Below are 16,681 nucleotides of genomic sequence, written 5' to 3'. Positions count from 1 at the left end.
GCCCAGATACATGGCGGAATCACCAGGAAGCTTTAAAAGGACACGGATGCCCAAGCCCATCTTTCTCCGGTCGCGCTGTGATTTGTCTGAGAGGCAGAGCATGAGAATTGTTCACAGGTCCTCAGTGACGCCGAGAGCCCCTGGCCCAGGCCTTGCACAAAGAAGCCCTGTGCTCCTCTGTCTGGTGTTCAAGGCTCCTGTGGGCTGACCCCATTGGTCCTTCTCGCTTCATCTCCCCAAATTAACAGCTGCCCTGATGCCCTATGTCTGTTTGCTCATTCATTTAGACATTCATCTAACAAACATTTACTGAGCACATCCTGGGTGCCAGGCACTACGCCAGGACGAGGATTTAGTGGAAAACAAGTCAGACCTGGTACTTCCTTCCAGTCCGACAGTCACACTAATCCACGTGGATATAAACGGGATAAACAGCTAGCATGAGGCCAAATGACCTGACCTGGCCCAGGGCGTGGGGAGGGCATCCTAGAGGACTCTGCCTGAGTTAAGATGGGAGGACCAGGCTAGGGTGGGGAGGACAGCAGGAAGGGCATGCCTGCAGAGGGTACAGTACCTGCAGTGGTCAGTGTACCCTAAGTGTGGAGGGCGAGGTCGGCAGGGCATGAAGGCCTGGGCAGGACAGCGGTTCTAGAGCAGAACACACTGCTCTAACTGGGCGTGAGGTCCCTTAGGAGAGGCCCTTTTCATTCACCTGTAAATCTTCAGGGCGTATCTGGCAGCTGAGGACACGCTAAGTGCTTACTAAGCATTGGCTGAATGAATAAGCCCATGAGATAAAAGGCCTGAGGCCGATCCTTTTGTGGACCCATTGGCATCTTTCCCATTTAGTGAAGACGTACATGCCATATTGTTATCATGAGATTACTGAGCTCCTGTCATATTCAGGGGAGGTGGGTACTGCTGTTATGGCTGTTTTACACATGATGAAATTAGGGCCACACTGTGAGTGACACCTTGGGACTGACACCCAGGCTACTTAGCTCCAGGGCCTGTACTTGTCCTGACCATGGCAGAGGGACGGCAGCCCCTCAGAGGGCTAAGAGACTTGTCCAAGGCCACGGAGCTGGGAGCAGAGCAAGCGCTGAGTCCTAGCTCAGGCTGAGGTACCATATGCCGCACCAAGGTCTGTGGTGTGCGTTTGCTTGGGTAAGCGGGAGGCCTGGGGGAAGCGGAGAGCTCGTATGCCACCCTGAGTGAGGTGACTCACTGCTTTGGATTTCAGTCACCACCTGTAAGTGGGGACACCTGGCCTGCCCAGGTTCCCTCATAGAGCTGTGCTAAGGGCTGGATGTGCCCGTGGACGTGAGAAGACACTGGGACTACAGGAGCCCTGAGAAGAGGCTCTCCTGTTTCATCTTTTCTACAAGTAACGCAACAGCCTCTGCTCATCAGCCCTGGACCTGAGGACCCGGCTGCTCTGGGCTAACAGTCTGGGGCTAGGAGCAAACAGCAGGGTGAACATGAGGCCAAGTTCTATGCTGGATTTGGGGGACAGGGCGCCTCTGGCTGACCCGAGGGCCAGTGGCCTCCGAGGCCCCCAGGAGACCCCGCTGCCCCCACTCCCAGCCCCTCACAACCACAGCCAGGCCTGGCCTGCTGAGCAGCCTGGCCACCCTCCCTCACCCAGGCCTCGGAGCCTCAGCTTCCTCATGTGAAATGGGGAGTCTGGGAGAGCTGTGAGAATACCATGCTTAGGCCCCAGCCCCAGGGGATCAGCGTTGTTTATTTTCAGGTCTCCAGCTGATCCTAACACAAAGGGTCAAGATCCACTGCCTTAGAGAATTACTGCGAAAAGCAAATGATAAACCATGGAAGGCCCGCGGCATGTAGCAGGCACTCAATAAATGCTCACTCCCTTCTTGTGAATTCTGAGTCACAGACCAGGGAACTCTGTCTCCCCTTCTTCCTTCTCAGCTGGGACTCAGCTCCTTCCTTCCAGGTTTTAGGCCCTGTCCTGGAATCCTGCTCCCCAACTCACGGAGCATGGGCCCTGCCCTGGCTCATTCCAGGAGCTCCTGGTCCACCCTTACCCGGCTGCCAAACTCCCTCTCCATTTGATCTGGCTCCTAGCTGGCTACCTCCTGGCATCCCTCACCACTGCTCAGTGTCTAATGACAGTGGTGCCGAGAGCGCCACTGTAGTGAGTGCCTCAGGGTGCCAGGCCCTGGGCTAAACGCTGATGGCCTGAGCTCACTGGCTCCAGTTGCACCTCCACTGAGAAACCTTTCGGGAAGTTCAGTTATTTGGCCGGCCATCCGGCCATCCATCCATCCATCCATCCATCCATCCATCCACTGCACCCCACTGCTCACGCAGCAGTCAGTCATCACTGTGAAACGTTGCTCTAGTCATGTTGGCCACTGCCTAAAGTCCTTCACAGGCGGCTCTCTGCCCTTGGGACAACCCATCCCCTTCACTGTGGCCTTCCCAGGCAGGCCTGCACAAGCTGACCCCTGCCCTGTCACCAGCCTCGGCCCCTCCCATTCTCCTGTCCTGCTGTGTCTGCTCTGAGAGCACCTGGTGCTTTGCTCATGGCTGCCGTCTTTTACTCGCCCTCTGCCCAGGATGGTGTGACTGGCTTTTCCCTATCTTTCAGCTGTTGGCTCAAACACCACCTCCTTGGAGAGGCCTTCTTCCTGGCCATGGTAGCCCCAGCACCTGGCAAGGGGTCTGAGAACGGGGCCCTCAGTCAGATTGCTGGGGAAAGGAGCTCCCATTCCAGCCTAACCTTCTGAAGGCCCATCTGCCCTAGGGGCCAGGCTGCCTTTCTTTTGCTCCTCAAAGAGCCCAGCGCAACCAGGGGTGTCACTGGCCCACGGTGCTTCCTTGTCTGATGAGAAGAACGACTGGCGAGCAGTTCTCCACCAGCCTGGGGCTCCACTGGCGGGCACCCACCTCGGAACATGTCGTACCAGGACTTCTTGGCTTTGAGGTGCTGCAGCCCATTCAGGTGCTTCTTGCGGTTGTGAAGGTTGTCCTGGAAGGAGCGGTCACAGTAGTCGCAGAAGTAACGCTTCCCCATGGCCACCTGCGCCAGCTGCCGCCGATGCCTGGGAAGCCACAAAACACTCGGGTTGAGCATGGAGGAAACAGCACACACCAGAGCCCACGGCACAGCTCCCCGACTGAGTGCTGCCTGAGGGCCAGGCCTGTGCTGTGTGAGGAAGGCCTTCTGTAGACGCACCACCGCATTTAAAGCTCACAGCCTGTGAGGAACTACCCTGGCTCATGATTATGGCCTACGAGGCCTCATTCCAGGGGGATCTTTTAACAAAGTTGATGCCCAGCCTCCACCCCAAGCCAGTTAAAGCAGAACCCCAGTGGGTGAGGCCCAGCCATCAGTATTTTTGAAAACTCCCCAGGAAATTTTCATATGCAGCCAGGCTGAAGAACCACCACCTCACACCCCCTGGCCAGCCGCCACCCTCCGCCACACCTCTGACCCCCTCCTCCCCTGTTCTCTCCATGCAGGCCCCACAGGCCCCCTTTCTGCTTTCACACACGCCAGGCACATGCCCACCTCCTGGCATTGCCCTGCTGTTCCCTCTGTCTGGATGCTCTTCCCAATACATGCCTCACTTGACTCTTTTGATCTTTGCTCAAATAACTACCTTCTCAGTAATCTACTGTGACCTCTTTATTTTAAATTGCAGAATCCTCCACCCTCCACTTAGCCTTCCCCATTCCCTGCTTCATTTTTATCACCTTTGGAAATAGTAAGTTATTTGTTATGTTTACTATCTTTTCCCCCAAAAGAAAGATAAATTCACGCAGGCTGGGTTATTTTTGTTTATTGCTAAAGCTCTAGCACCCAAAGTGTTGCATGGTACATAGCAGGCAACCAAATATTTGTTGAATAAATAAATTCCCATTTTTCTTATGAGATGACTGAGGCTGAGAGAGAGGAAGTGACTTGCCCAAGGTCACACAGCTGATAAGCAGAAGGTAGATGCAGAACCGAGTGTCCTCGCTTCCACAGCTAGCTCAATGCTTAGAGAAGCCAGAGACCCAGGTAGAAATGCAAACAGCTTCCCAAGGAAATTAGTGAAACTCTCAGGTGGCAGATCCCCAGCTAATCACAGGGAAATGAGAATGTTTCAGGGTCATAAAACCCTTACGACCTTTCAGCCATGGTGACCCCAGCTGCCACTCCTGACCCAGAAGATCTGTAGCCCAAGGTGGGTGGTGATTCTATGACTCTCATGGCTAACGCTTGCGTCTCCCAGTTCGGTGCCATAAGACCGAGGAGGACCGGGTCTGCTCGGGGCCCTCAAGTAGGATCTCAGCAAAGGCTGAGCCCAGACCGGCACCTCGCCCTTCAGGGCCTATACGCTGCCCCTTCATTTCACAGAGCAGGTTCCTGAGCTCAGAGGATAAAGACAAGTGACTTCCCCAAGGTCATGAGGCAGCAGCCCAGGCAAGCGGCACAAACTCCACGCTCCTAGGATCTGGCAAAGAAAGATAAACCTGGGACCTGACCCAGAGGCAGACGGATGAGGGGGGAGGCATCTGGGAAAGAAGAGATTAGGAGGAGACACGGAGACAAACAAGCCCCCCGGACAATCAGGCCGCCACGCGGGCTGAGGGAGAAAGCCTTGCTCCTGCGGCAGACGGGGAAGCGGCCATTAAGTCAAGGGCTATAATGGGATTAGGAACAGACAGTCATTCAAAATGAAAACATATAAAACCTCTCTTTTCTCCCATTACTGCTGAGAAACCACATCCCAGACACACGGACTTGATATATTACATTTGGCAGCTCTAATACACCCTGTCTTGCCAATAAACTTATAGGAATTGGACTGAAATTGTAAGAGATGAACGTTTAACGGTTGAGAGCTTAACCAAGCCATTCACGAGGCTTGAAGCTCTGAGGAGCTGCTGGCTCTGGAGAGTAATGGCGAGGGGAGGGGCGTCCTTCTGGGAGGCTGAGACGGAACAGTGGCGCTGCAGCAGCCTCAGCTGGACAAAAGCACGCGGGGCACTGAGCTGCCAGCTGTGTCGCCTTAGGCAAGTCACTTCCCCTCTTTAGGCATCTGCCTTCACTGTAGGAATATGAGGCGGTGGGTCTAACTGGTTGCCTGATGGTTTGGGCAGTGGTACACAGAAGTTTGCTAATCCAAATGAGTTAGTAATAAAAGGGTACTAACAATATAAATGACACTAATAATGCCTGGCATTGAGCAAGTGCTCCATAAATGCTACCCATTACTTGACTTATTGTGCACTGACTCTGTACTACGACTAGGTTAAAAGCTTTATAACGCATCATCTCATTTAATCCTCAGGATAATCTGTGAAGTAGAACCTATTACACCTTTTCAGATGAGGGCACTCAGGCTCCAAGAAGTGAAGTGACTTAGCCGAGGTCACACTGCCAGGAAGCAGCTGAGCTGGGCTTACTATTTACGGATGAGGAAACTGAGCCCAGAGAGGTGATGTGAGGTGCTCCAGGTCACCTAGCTAGGAAGGGCAGGTCTCATGGGACCTGGGGCTCAGGTCTGCTGAGAAAACCTCCCATCGACCCACCGGGAACTCAAGACCCGCCCAGCAACACTGACCGAAGGGACAAGCCCCTTGGGGCTGTGCTGTGCCCAGGTGTGTGTGTGTGTTTTCACCATGTGCATGTGCAGGAGGGGAAAACGTGAAAACACACACACACACAAACGTGAAAACCCACCTTAGCTGAGGGCCACAGTGGCAGTACCGCCCACCTATGCCTTCCTGTGCCCACCCTGGCCATCCCCCAAATGGCACAGAAGTGCTCAGCCATCCAAGATGGGTTAAGAGACCCCGCATTCTAGTCCCAACTCTGCCAGGTGAGGCTGTGGCTCCGTCACTTGCCTTCTGTGGGCCTCAGTTTACCCATGTGTGAAGCAGCAGGCAGGCAGCTGGACCAGGTGGTCTCTAAGGGTCTCTCCAGACCATGTGGGTTTAAATCCAGGTGCTCCTGCTTTGTAATGCTGAGTTTCTTCCCATGCAAACTGGGATAACGGCAGTGTCCACCTCAGGGGTTGCTGCGAGACTCAGATCGTCTACACTCATTTTATGTAGCCAGAGCCTGGCCCATAGGAGACCCTCAAGAAGAGTTGGCTATCCTCACCATCACTGTTATTGGCTTTTGAAAAGCTCGTATTTCACAAAACACAGGCTCAGAACAAGGAACAGAATGCCACTGGCTCAAGTGACCTTTGGGGTCAGCTGGTCCATATGACAGATGAGGAGAGTGAGCCCAGGAGAAGGGAAGTGAGTTTCTGAAATACACAGCAGAAGGCAGAGATGGGACTGGAACCTCTGCCCCCACGGTGGGCCAGGACCCCTGCCCTGCACAGCAGCTCTGCAGAGCCCCCACTGCCCAGGGACGGCGTTAGGGGAGCACATGGGATCCAGGAGACCAGTGCCTGCTGCCTACCTCACAGGCCTTCCCCATGGAGAGAGGCCCCTTCCTGGGCAGGAGCTGGGCTTCAGTGAGGTGCCCTCACCCAGGCATCACCCACATGTGAACTTCTGGGCCTCCGGCTCCAGTGCCTTGGTGCACATTAGGCCAGGGTACAGCACCCTCTGGACAGATACAGCGCCCGCCAGACACACAACGTGGCAGCAGAGCACATTTCACTCCGACTCACCCCTCAGCCAGGCATCCTTCACAAGGCACAGCCTGCACCACTGCACCGCACTTGGCAGCCTCAGTTGGAGGTCAGGGAAGGGGGGTGGGGACAGCTGGACAGCTCCGATGATGCCCAGATACCAGCATGGGCTGCTGACTAAGCGGCCCTCTGCTGTGATTTATCCTCATCCTTTGAGGCCGGTGCACTCGGTAGCGTGTGAGCAAAGTCCTGTCCAGAGCACAGGTGTGCCACCCACCCAGTCCCGGGGACCAGGTCCATGATTGCAAAAGCATCTGCTGGCTCCTTGGAGCTTCACCAGGCGACAAGGTGACTCCTTGGGGCCAAGGGGCAGTGGGCGAGGCTAGTGAGACAATCCTCTGGGGGTCACACAGATCTGGGTTCAAATCCCGGTTCTGCCACTGAACAGTTGGATGACCTCTGGAAAGTTATTTCATCTCCCTGAGTCTGTCCTTAGCTATAAAACAGGAGTCTCGCAGCTGCTGTGGTTTTACCAAGGTGGTAGTACATGAAGCTGCCCACAATACAGGCCGTGCTCAAACGGAGGCTGTTCCTGCTGTTCCTATTACTGTCCAGGAGGCTCCCCCGTCCCCCCCCTCCCGTGAGCACCCCCTGACCACCTGATTTAAAACTGCAGCCACTCCCACCCCCTTACAACCTGCTCTGTTTGCCACGGTTATCTTACCTTCTCACACGCTGATTTACGGTCACACGTGCCTGCTTCCCCACTAGAACACAGGCTCCACGAGAGTTCGAGGCCTTGTAGCCAAGGCAGGCCAGAGCCAGCACACACTGGGACACGGCTGAGCCCAGCACCCTTTCCCTCCCCATCCCCCTGCTCCGCTGTGAGGCCATCGTGGGGCAGACATTTGGGCTTCCTTGGTATCCTTGGTTTCTTTCGTGGGTGCTTCTCGGTAGAGCTAGCTTTGGCACAAGGCTAAAATAAGCCAACAGCTTGGCTGTGGCCAGGGGCTGGGAGGCACACTGTAATTATCCAGGACTTGAGCTCACCACATGCTGCCCTCCAGCTCACCTGTCATTTCTTCTAATTATGGCAACGCCAGAGACCAGGTAAACAGCAAACCGCACAGTCAGAGAACGGCTTTATTGCACACCCACTAGGAGCATGGCACTGTCCCAGTGCCACACAGGCAGGCCGTCTGGAGGCGGTGACATCAAGTCTGCCCTGTGGGGGTGGCCCACAGACTGCTCGCTCAGGACCCAGCTCCGACAGAAGTGCCAAGAAGATTCAGATGTTTTCCCTGGTAGGAGACCCAATATGTTAGGGGTCTCCCTCAGATGCCCCAGTGTTTTGCAGCAACCATCCAGCTTTCTCAGCCAGACCTTGTTCGTATGTCCCACCCCTTTCAATGAGACACATCAATCTCCTAGCAGTATAAGGCAGCGGGGGCCCTATCCACAGCGATTTCTAACTGGGCAGGTCTGGGAGAGGGCCAGGATCTAGGGAGGCTCTGATGCAGACCACAGACCACACTGGGAGAAACGCTGGTCTAAACCACATGATGGACTACAGAACAGAGAGGGTGAGAGCTAGCCCAAAGTCACACAGACCACCCAAGCCAAGCCCTACTCGAGTCATTCAACCCAGGTCTGAATCCCATCCCTGCCACTTTCAGCCTGTGAAACTCTCAGCAAACCACCTACCTTCTGAACCTCAGTGGAAGGTGAGGGTAATAAATATTAATTCATAAGATTGCTATGAGGATTAAATCATGCACGTGAGGTGCTTAGCCCGGCACCAGACATGCCAATGGGGCTCAATTTGTGGATGTGGCAGCCAGACTCTGCGGCCCCTAGGGATCCCACCTCCTGGAGTTTGTACCTGGTGTTGTTCCCTTCCAAGCTGTAAAGGGTTGGTCTGTGTGACTAAGAGAATAGAGTAGAGGTGACAGTATATTACTTCCAAGGTCAAATGGCTTCCATCCTGGTGTCTCCCTTTCTCTAATCACTTGCTCTGGGGGAAGCCAGCTGCCATACTGTGAGCAGCCCTGTGGGGAGGCCCATGGGGCAAGGAACTGAAACCTCCTGCAGACAGACATGTGAATAAGCTAGAAGTGGACCCTCCAGCCCCAGTCAAGCCTTCAGATGGGTGTAGCCCCGGCTGACAGCTTGACTGCAGCCTTGTGGAGGTTCTGAGCCAGAAGCACCAAGCTAAGCCACTCCCAAATTCCCGACCTCAGAAGCTGCATGAGATAATGTGTGCTGTGTGAAGTTGCTAAGTTTTAGGGTAATTTGTTACAGCTAAACATACGCTAACAGTAGAACACACGAAAGAACTCAATCACTTTACGGTACATGATGGCCACCGGTACAAAGTGCCCCATATCCCAATATGCTCCTGAGTCAAATCAAGGGGACCCCCTAGCCCACTCACCCATGCACAAGCCTAGAGTTTCACAATCTGCGTTTCACTCATTCATTCACCAGCCAGGCATTTGTCGAGCACTTCTGCTCTGCCAGACCAGGGTTCACACCTCACAGGGTCCCTCCTCTCAGAAGAAGGTGCCCTGAGGATTTGCTGGGGGTGGCTGACAGATGCGCCCCCAGTGACGGTACTAGGCAACAAGCTCGGTGGTAGGGGGCACCCACGAGGGGCACCTGCATCCAAGGGAATGATCTAGGTACCAAGGTGGTCACTGCAATGTAGCCTGTCCTACAAATGAAATCCAGGTGTCCAACTGGTAAGAACCGCTGCCAGGTATCCATTACTCACCCCACGCCTGCAGGCTGCTCAGGGTCCCAAGTGGGGTGGCGGGGTGGGGGGGTTCAGTGACATGCTGCACAAAGCCTGTTATCCTCATGTTACCCTAAAAAAAGCTATGGGCAGCGGGAGCCCACAGCTGGCCAGGAGCACGAGGAGGGAGGGCATGAGCCATATCTGGTTAATGGAGTACCACACGGCCATTAAAAATCAAGTCAAAGGAAACAGTTCCCTGCTCCATATTGCTAAATAAAAACAGCCTGTTATTACAACAGTATGTAAAATTTGATATCGCTTTTTTAAGGAGAAAGAACCTCCTGCCCCAACACACAGACACACACACACACACACACACACACACACACACACACGAGCAGACACAAAATATTTACTGTGCTTATGTCTGCATAATAAATTTTTATAAGTTTCTACATTTAGCGTGTATTGTTTTTAAATTTTCCAAAAAACTCCCTTCAAAAAAGTGGGAAATTTGTCGGGCAGGGATAAATCCTATTCCTTCTCCCTTAGGAGCTGCCACGGATGGTTCCAGCGACCTGGATGAACCAGCTAGGGGTGGTGCTGAAAGGTATCTAACGCAGCCGTTTCCCTGTCCCTGGCTGCAGGCGGATAGGGTGTGCCCTGATTCGGAGCAGACCTGGCCCAGGGAAGGTCGGCTGAACCCGAATCGGGCTCCAGGGAGCTGCAGGCTGGAGACACAGTTTCTGATCAGATAGTTACAGGTCCCAGGAGGCTAGAGTTTCCAAATAGGAAAGGTAAAAATAGTCTGAAGGAGGCTCCTGAACCAGATACCCAGACTCAGAACCGCCTGTGCCTCCGCTTTCTTCTCCCCACCACCCGTCTGGGCTTCAAATATCATCTGACCCCACCATCCTCGCACCTGGACCGGCCTCCCCAGTTCACCCAACCCTGGGCAGCATCAGATCAACCCTCTTAAAACAACTCCTGCTCAAAAATTTCCATGGTTTTCTGTGCAGGGCTTATCAACAATGAAGTCTCCTGGGTCAGATCTCAGGATTCTGACCCAGCATAGCTGGAGGGGGGCCCAGAAATCTGCATTTTAACCAGTGAATCCAGCACCCGCTAGCAGGCACCTAAGAAATGAAAGCCTGGGGGAATGAGCTTCTGCTCATCCATTCCCTGTACCCCGACGGCAGCCTCTGCTGGGGACAGTCATTCTGGGTAGATACAGTCCCCGATTTGCGTCCCAGTCACAAATGGGTCTGATTATGAATAACCTCAACTTGCTGAAATGGTGACCCCGACTTGATTGGAAAGCTAAATGCAATTCATTAGAGTGAACAAAACTGTTTTCTTACTGGCTCAGTGCATGTCACACTTCAGGAAAGTTTAGAATTGAAAATAGAGGGAGTAGAATAAATCAAACTCACTGCACTCATGTTCCTGTCCTAAGTTTAGTAATAATCAGTGTATACTTGGTATTTAAAAGTATCTGTGGGGAAAAAAATGTATCCGTGACATTGAAAACAATTTAACATGTTGAGAATATGACAGATAAACATTGTGATTCTAATTTAAAATATAAAAGTTAGAAGATACGGTTAGGTAATTGATAAAATATATGTCAGTAATAGGTATTACTGACTTCTGATTTTAAGTTGAGAGGTTAGCAATGGTTGGAAACACTGGCTACATATTAGAATCACCTGGGGTGCTATGAGAAACTAAGGGTGCCCCCTACATCCTAATTTCACATCAGAGATGTATTTCTTTAGCTCACCAGACTGAGAACCAGTGACACAAGAGAATCTGACTGTCTATTAAAAGTACTGAACTGTTTACAAGAAGTTAAAATTCATTATGTTTATAGGTTTAATTTATTAAATTTTCTAGTAACTGTTTAAGTATTCTGGGGAAATTATGCTTATTAGGTCATGTGTCTGAAGTACTTAAAAATAAAATATATTACATTCATAAGTGGAATTAAATGTGTAAGGGAATGTAATTAAGCTGTAAATAGGGCTGAATGAGTAGGAATTCAGTTTGTTCAACTGGAGTTCAAACATTAATCAAAAGAAAAGGTAAGGTCATTTTTCTTATTTTTATAGATTTATGCATCAAATAATTTCTAAGTTGAATTTGATAGCTTACCAAAAGTTCGGTTTTCAAAAATTGTTGCTCCAAAAAGAATGAACTAAAAAGACAAAAAATAAAACCAAATAAAACAAGTCACACCTTAACTCCCTGTGTTCTTCCCCACCCAACCCACCTAAAATACAAGGTGTGATCACCAAATATGGTGAATGCTGCTGCCGAGTGCCATCCAACAGAAAGGCAGGGATCTTTAAGATGGGAAGCAAAGCGGTGCCTGGAACCTTAGTAACAGTGTGTGACAAGTTTCAACTTGTTATGTGCAGTCAGTCGGGTGTGAGCTACAGTTGAGAGAAGGTGTGTTTTAAAGCGTGCCCTAAATCATGGATCACGAACAATGCATTAACATGAAATGGGCAAACGGTGTCATCCTCCATTATGACAACGCTCTGGGTCACACATGGCTTCTGGTACGGCAATTTCTGCCAAATAAAAACATTACGGTGTGTCCTCATCCACCTTATTCAACGGATCTGGCACCGTGCGACTTCTGGCTCTTCCCCAAAGTCAAAATGACCATGAAAGGTAAATGTTTCGAATTCAGGACATGGAGGCAGCCACAACAGCATACTAGAGACACCCACGGAAGAAGACTTCCAGAACTGCTTCAGAAAGTGGCAGGAACAATGGGATACGTGTGTTCAAAGCGAGGGGAGTATTTTGAGGGGGATTAATGGCAACGTGTCTTTTACTGTAATAATTTTTTTTAATTTAAACATTCACTGTATTGTTTGATCACACTTCGTAATTCCTCCTGCCTCTGAACTTGTCATCAGCCAGATTTATTGTTAGCAAGACATAAGTATTCTTTCCCAGAAGCTTCACAACTTCCTGACCCAAGGGGCTTCTAGGATGCTTTGCAAATAGAAAATAACCACAGTAAGGATAACTCATCCTGTAGAACATTTCACATTTTTTCTCCCAGTTCCCTAACCAGGCATTACTGCTAGTTTTACAAGTCAGAAGCAGATCCAGGTCTTGAATCCAGTCCCTGGTTTTCAAAGCCACACCTATGCCAATGACCTTTATCTCTGGCTCAGACCTCCCCTCCCAACTCCAGATCCAAATCCCCATTTGCCTCCAGGCATCTTCCACTTGACATCTAAAGGGCAGCTCAAGCTTCACATGGCCAAACTGAACTTAATATCATCCCCAATGATTTTAAATTGTTGAGGTCAAAATTTAGTGCGTGATTCCCCTTTTCTGCACACCCTACATGCATCTGTCAGCTTGTTCTGTCTGTCTTACCTCCCCAAATACCCCCAAATCTGATCACTACTCTAACCCACACCTTAATCTAAATTACTGTCTTGCCTCTACAGACCCACAACAATAACTTCCCCTCTTCAATCTGTTCTTCAGAAAGCAGCCAGAATGACATTAAAATGTAAATTAGAGTGTGTCACATCCCAGCCTAGAACCCTTCAGTGACTTCCTAGTGCAATGGGGAAAAAAAAAGACTCCTTACCATCGGTTACAAGGGCAGAAATAAGCTGCCCCAAGCCCACCTCTTCATAGTCTACTTCTTTCCCTCAAACACCTCAGGACTGCAGCGGCCTCAAGGTGTTTGCACCAATGTTTTCCTGTCTCACCTGTTACTATTCACTCAGGTCTCTGGTTAAGTGTCACCCTAGGCACTAGCTAAAATAGCACCATCATCCCTTCCCCCAATCAACCTGTCTTCCGTTCGTCAAAGCATTAAGTCACTGCATCTCCCCATCCATCCACACAGTAGAATGAGTGCTCCATGAGAGCAGGGACTTGGTCACCGCTGGATCCCCAGCACATAGCCCAGAGGAGGCGCTCAGAAAACATTTGTTGAATGGCACCAGTACTCCAAAGCCCCTGCTCTTTCTATTCCCAAGAAGGAATGAGTGGTCCCAGTTCTCCCACCTCGCAGGCTAGGGTTCTCGGCTGCGAAGCCCAGGGAAGTGGGAAACAGGAAACAGAACTTCCCTACCCTTGAAACCCGGCTAAGGGGTTCAGACCCCAGGACTCCACTTTTGCCACAGGCTCCAACTCTAGGCCTGCACTTGGGGCCGACAGAGGAGCCAAGGCGAGACAAGCTGGGAATCCGGACGCCCAGGCCCCCTCGTCTCTCAGTCCACTCCCCATCCCGTTAAATGGTGCAGCACGCCAAGGGGCGCGCGTACTTAGAAGGAAGAGCCCAAGTCCTCCCGTGGTTGGGGAAGCCGACTCGCCCCTCAACATCCCGCCAAAGACGGTACCTGGCTCCGTGGGGCCCGACGGCTCTGAACCCCTCCTCCTGCACCCTTGCGTCACGAACTGCTCGCTGGGATTCGTAGTCCTACCTTGGGCATCAGTCCGCGTTTCCCAGAAACCTTTGGGAATTAAAACTGAGGTGGCGCGGAAGTGAGGCGGAGGGAAGCGCGAGGGCTTTTGGGTGATGTAGTTCAAAATATTTAATCAGCATCAAGAAATGACTGACAAGTAAAACTGTGTAATAAATCTTACCAAACAATTTGGGCTGCCCTGATTTGAATCTTATGAGACTTTTCTCTCGCGCAAACCATCCGTTACCTCTGTGATTCAAAACGACTAGCACGGAAATTCAGGGGAACTACAAATCCCATAAAGTGTTGCGCGTTAAGGGCCTTTGGAGAAGGGCGGCCGCGGCGCAGACGCGGCGGCGCGACTTTGGCAGTGAAGAAACATGGTGGCCCCGACGTTGACTGGGAGGTTGTACTCCCTGCTATTCCGCAGAACCTCCACCTTCGCCCTTACCATCGCCGTGGGCGCCCTGTTCTTCGAGCGCGCCTTCGATCAAGGCGCGGACGCGATCTACGAACACCTCAACCAGGGGGTGAGGGCCTAGGCCATCCCTGACCTTGGGCTCGTCAAAGGGGTGTCAGAGGGAGTGGAGGTGGGACGGGACTCCGTATACCTTTACGAGGAAGCGGGGGTAAACCCTGGGCGTCTTCTGTCTGTAGACTGCCGTCTGTCCTCTCCGCCGGGTGTGAATCCTAAAACGTTAAACGAGGTCAATAGATCCCATTTTGCCGGGGTTGTGAATTTTGCAATCTCCCACATACTCACTTTTCCATTTGCAGAAGCAAAATCTAAAGCCTAGTAAGAGCAAAGGACTTACCAGGGCTGTATCACCAGGAAGTCAGTGGCCAGTCAGGGCTGGAACCCGGGCCCCCACTTTCTGAGGGTTTCAAGGGCAGATTTGAGCGGGCAACGGTCGCGAAAAGGACATCTCCTTACATATTGTGGCTGGCCTTTTCAGATAGCTGTTTCGGGTCCCAAGGCTTTCCACGCAGGTAGCATGCTATTAATTATGGGTAAGCGTGGGGGCTGTGAAGTCAGCCTTGGATGGGAATACAGTACTCCAAATTGAATGGCACCAGTACTCCAAAGCCCTTGCTCTTTCTATTCCCAAGAAGGAATGAGTGGTCCCAGTTCTCCCACCTCGCAGGCTAGGGTTCTCGGCTGCGAAACCCAGAGAAGTGGGAAATACGAAGCACGGCCACAATACTGGGCCTTGTCACTTAATAACTGTGAGATTAAGTTGGCAAGTTTCTTAACCTCTCTGAGCTTCACTTTGACCTATGAAAGAGAGATGACAATAATAGTAACCACTTCGGCATTATTGTGAGGATTATTTGAGATATAGTTAAGACACCACAGTCCCTGCTAAGTGGTACTCAGAAAATAGCATTTGTTACATTCCTCAGTAGAAAGTAGAAGCATAAAGTAGGAATAATAGAATATTTTAGACTGTTGTGAGCCAGGCACTGTGCTAGGTGCTGTGCATGCTTTATATCATTAAATTGTGTATCATACTGGAAGGTCTTGTACAGATAGCCCTGTTCCACCATTCACTCGTGTTTTTTTGTTTTGTTTTGTTTTTTAAATATTGGGGAAGGGGAACAGGACTTTATGGGGGAACAGTGTGTACTTCCAGGACTTTTTTCCAAGTCAAGTTGTTATCCTTTCAATCTTAGTTGTGGAGGGCGCAACTCAGCTCCAGGTCCAGTTGCCGTTAGTTGCAGGGGGCACAGCCTACCATCCCTTGCGTGAGTCGAACTGGCAACCTTGTGGTTGAGAGGACACACTCCAACCAACTGAACCATCCGGGAGCTCAGTGGCAGCACAGCTCAAGGTGCCATGTTCAATCTTTAGTTGCAGGGGGCGCTACCCACTATCCGTTGTGGGACTCAAGGAATCAAACTCGCAACCTTGTGGTTGAGAGTCCACTGGCCCATGTGGGAATCGAACCGGCAGCCTTGGGAGTTAGGAGCATGGAGCACCAACTGCCTGAGCCACTGGGCCGGCCCCACACTCATGTTTTTAATCATAGCTATCTGACTCTACAGCCCAGGCAGACTCTGTCTCTACTAATGTACTACTTCCTGTGGCTGGGGCAACTTTCTGCTCCTAGGAAAGTGCTGCCACTGTTCCATCTCCTGCAAGCATTTCCATTGGCCATTCCCAGTGTTTGGGAAAGGCATCTAATTACATTGTCATGACCCTCCCATCTTCTCTGCTTTTAGGAGAATCCAGCTAGTTCCTGACCCAAGGATCATAGGTCTGAGGAAGTAAAAAAGTGGTTCAGTGTGAAATGTTTAGGGATTATGCATTTAGGACCTCTTGCTTAATACCTGGGAGTTGAAGAGAAAAGACATCTTCCAGGCTCTGTTCCTTAATAATGTGTGCTTTGGGGCAATTCCCTCAATCTCTGTTCCTCAATTTCCTGTAAAAGTAAGATGATCAAAGCATTTTATAAATGTTAGGAATGTGTGTCAAGCCTCGTGTTGCTTCCGTTTACCCACCACAACTGTCAGGATGTGGTATACGTTTCTCTTGAGCTTGTTTTAGAGACCATGGCAATGGGGGTATAGTTGTGAAATGTGAGAGGCGAAACTAACAGTTTGTGGCTCATGTCTTTAACATGCAGAAGCTGTGGAAACACATCAAGCATAAGTATGAGAACCAGTAGTTTCTCGGAGGCCCTCATCCCGGCCAGAAGGACCAGGTCCACCCACCAGCTGTTTGCCCAGAGCCAGGGCCTCAGCTTGAAGATGATGCCCACATCACTGTCCATGGACCACCTTTAGCTGTTGGCAAGAAATGGCTTCACCTGACAGACTCTAACTTCTGCTATGTTTGAAGTATGTTTAGTCAGAGTCATCAGCAAATAAATGTAAATTGTCCTTGA

At 51.1% G+C, this 16,681-nt stretch overlaps 2 protein-coding genes across 6 annotated transcripts in view; one reads left to right on the top strand and one right to left on the bottom strand.

Annotated features, from left to right (window-relative positions):
* ZMAT5 (zinc finger matrin-type 5) overlaps positions 1 to 14,733 on the bottom strand; it is a 24,416-nt gene extending 9,683 nt beyond the window's left edge. Inside the window, exons 1-3 of one of the 5 annotated variants that reach the window (XM_074321140.1) lie at positions 14,609 to 14,733; positions 14,405 to 14,483; positions 2,917 to 3,071 (exon numbers count right to left, since the gene is read on the bottom strand). In XM_074321140.1, coding sequence (XP_074177241.1) covers positions 2,917 to 3,043 — 127 coding nt within the window. In that variant the 5' untranslated portion in view covers positions 3,044 to 3,071; positions 14,405 to 14,483; positions 14,609 to 14,733. Of the gene's footprint in view, positions 1 to 2,916; positions 3,072 to 7,332; positions 7,429 to 7,680; positions 7,892 to 11,499; positions 11,543 to 13,727; positions 13,857 to 14,404; positions 14,484 to 14,608 lie in introns of those variants that run through there. The other 4 variants (XM_074321139.1, XM_019743108.2, XM_019743111.2 and 1 more) reach the window with 4 other exon arrangements.
* Positions 14,118 to 16,681, top strand: UQCR10 (ubiquinol-cytochrome c reductase, complex III subunit X). Its single transcript, XM_019743115.2, has 2 exons — positions 14,118 to 14,323; positions 16,421 to 16,681. Exons 1-2 carry the CDS (start codon positions 14,174 to 14,176, stop codon positions 16,460 to 16,462), a joined length of 192 nt encoding a protein of 63 aa, XP_019598674.1. The 5' UTR covers positions 14,118 to 14,173; the 3' UTR covers positions 16,463 to 16,681.

The sequence above is a fragment of the Rhinolophus sinicus genome, linkage group LG16, assembly GCF_036562045.2.
Source record: "Rhinolophus sinicus isolate RSC01 linkage group LG16, ASM3656204v1, whole genome shotgun sequence".
NCBI classification, from domain to species: domain Eukaryota; kingdom Metazoa; phylum Chordata; class Mammalia; order Chiroptera; family Rhinolophidae; genus Rhinolophus; species Rhinolophus sinicus.
The sequence above is the reverse complement of the archived record's forward strand: the minus strand, read 5'-3'. Positions and strand labels throughout refer to the sequence as shown.

Excerpts from the sequence above, each read along its gene's own strand:
- UQCR10 (XM_019743115.2), top strand. The coding sequence starts at position 14,174 with ATGGTGGCCCCGACGTTGACTGGGAGGTTGTACTCCCTGCTATTCCGC. Across the intron at positions 14,324-16,420 it reads ACGAACACCTCAACCAGGGG|AAGCTGTGGAAACACATCAA; the intron begins GTGAGGGCCTAG and ends TTTAACATGCAG.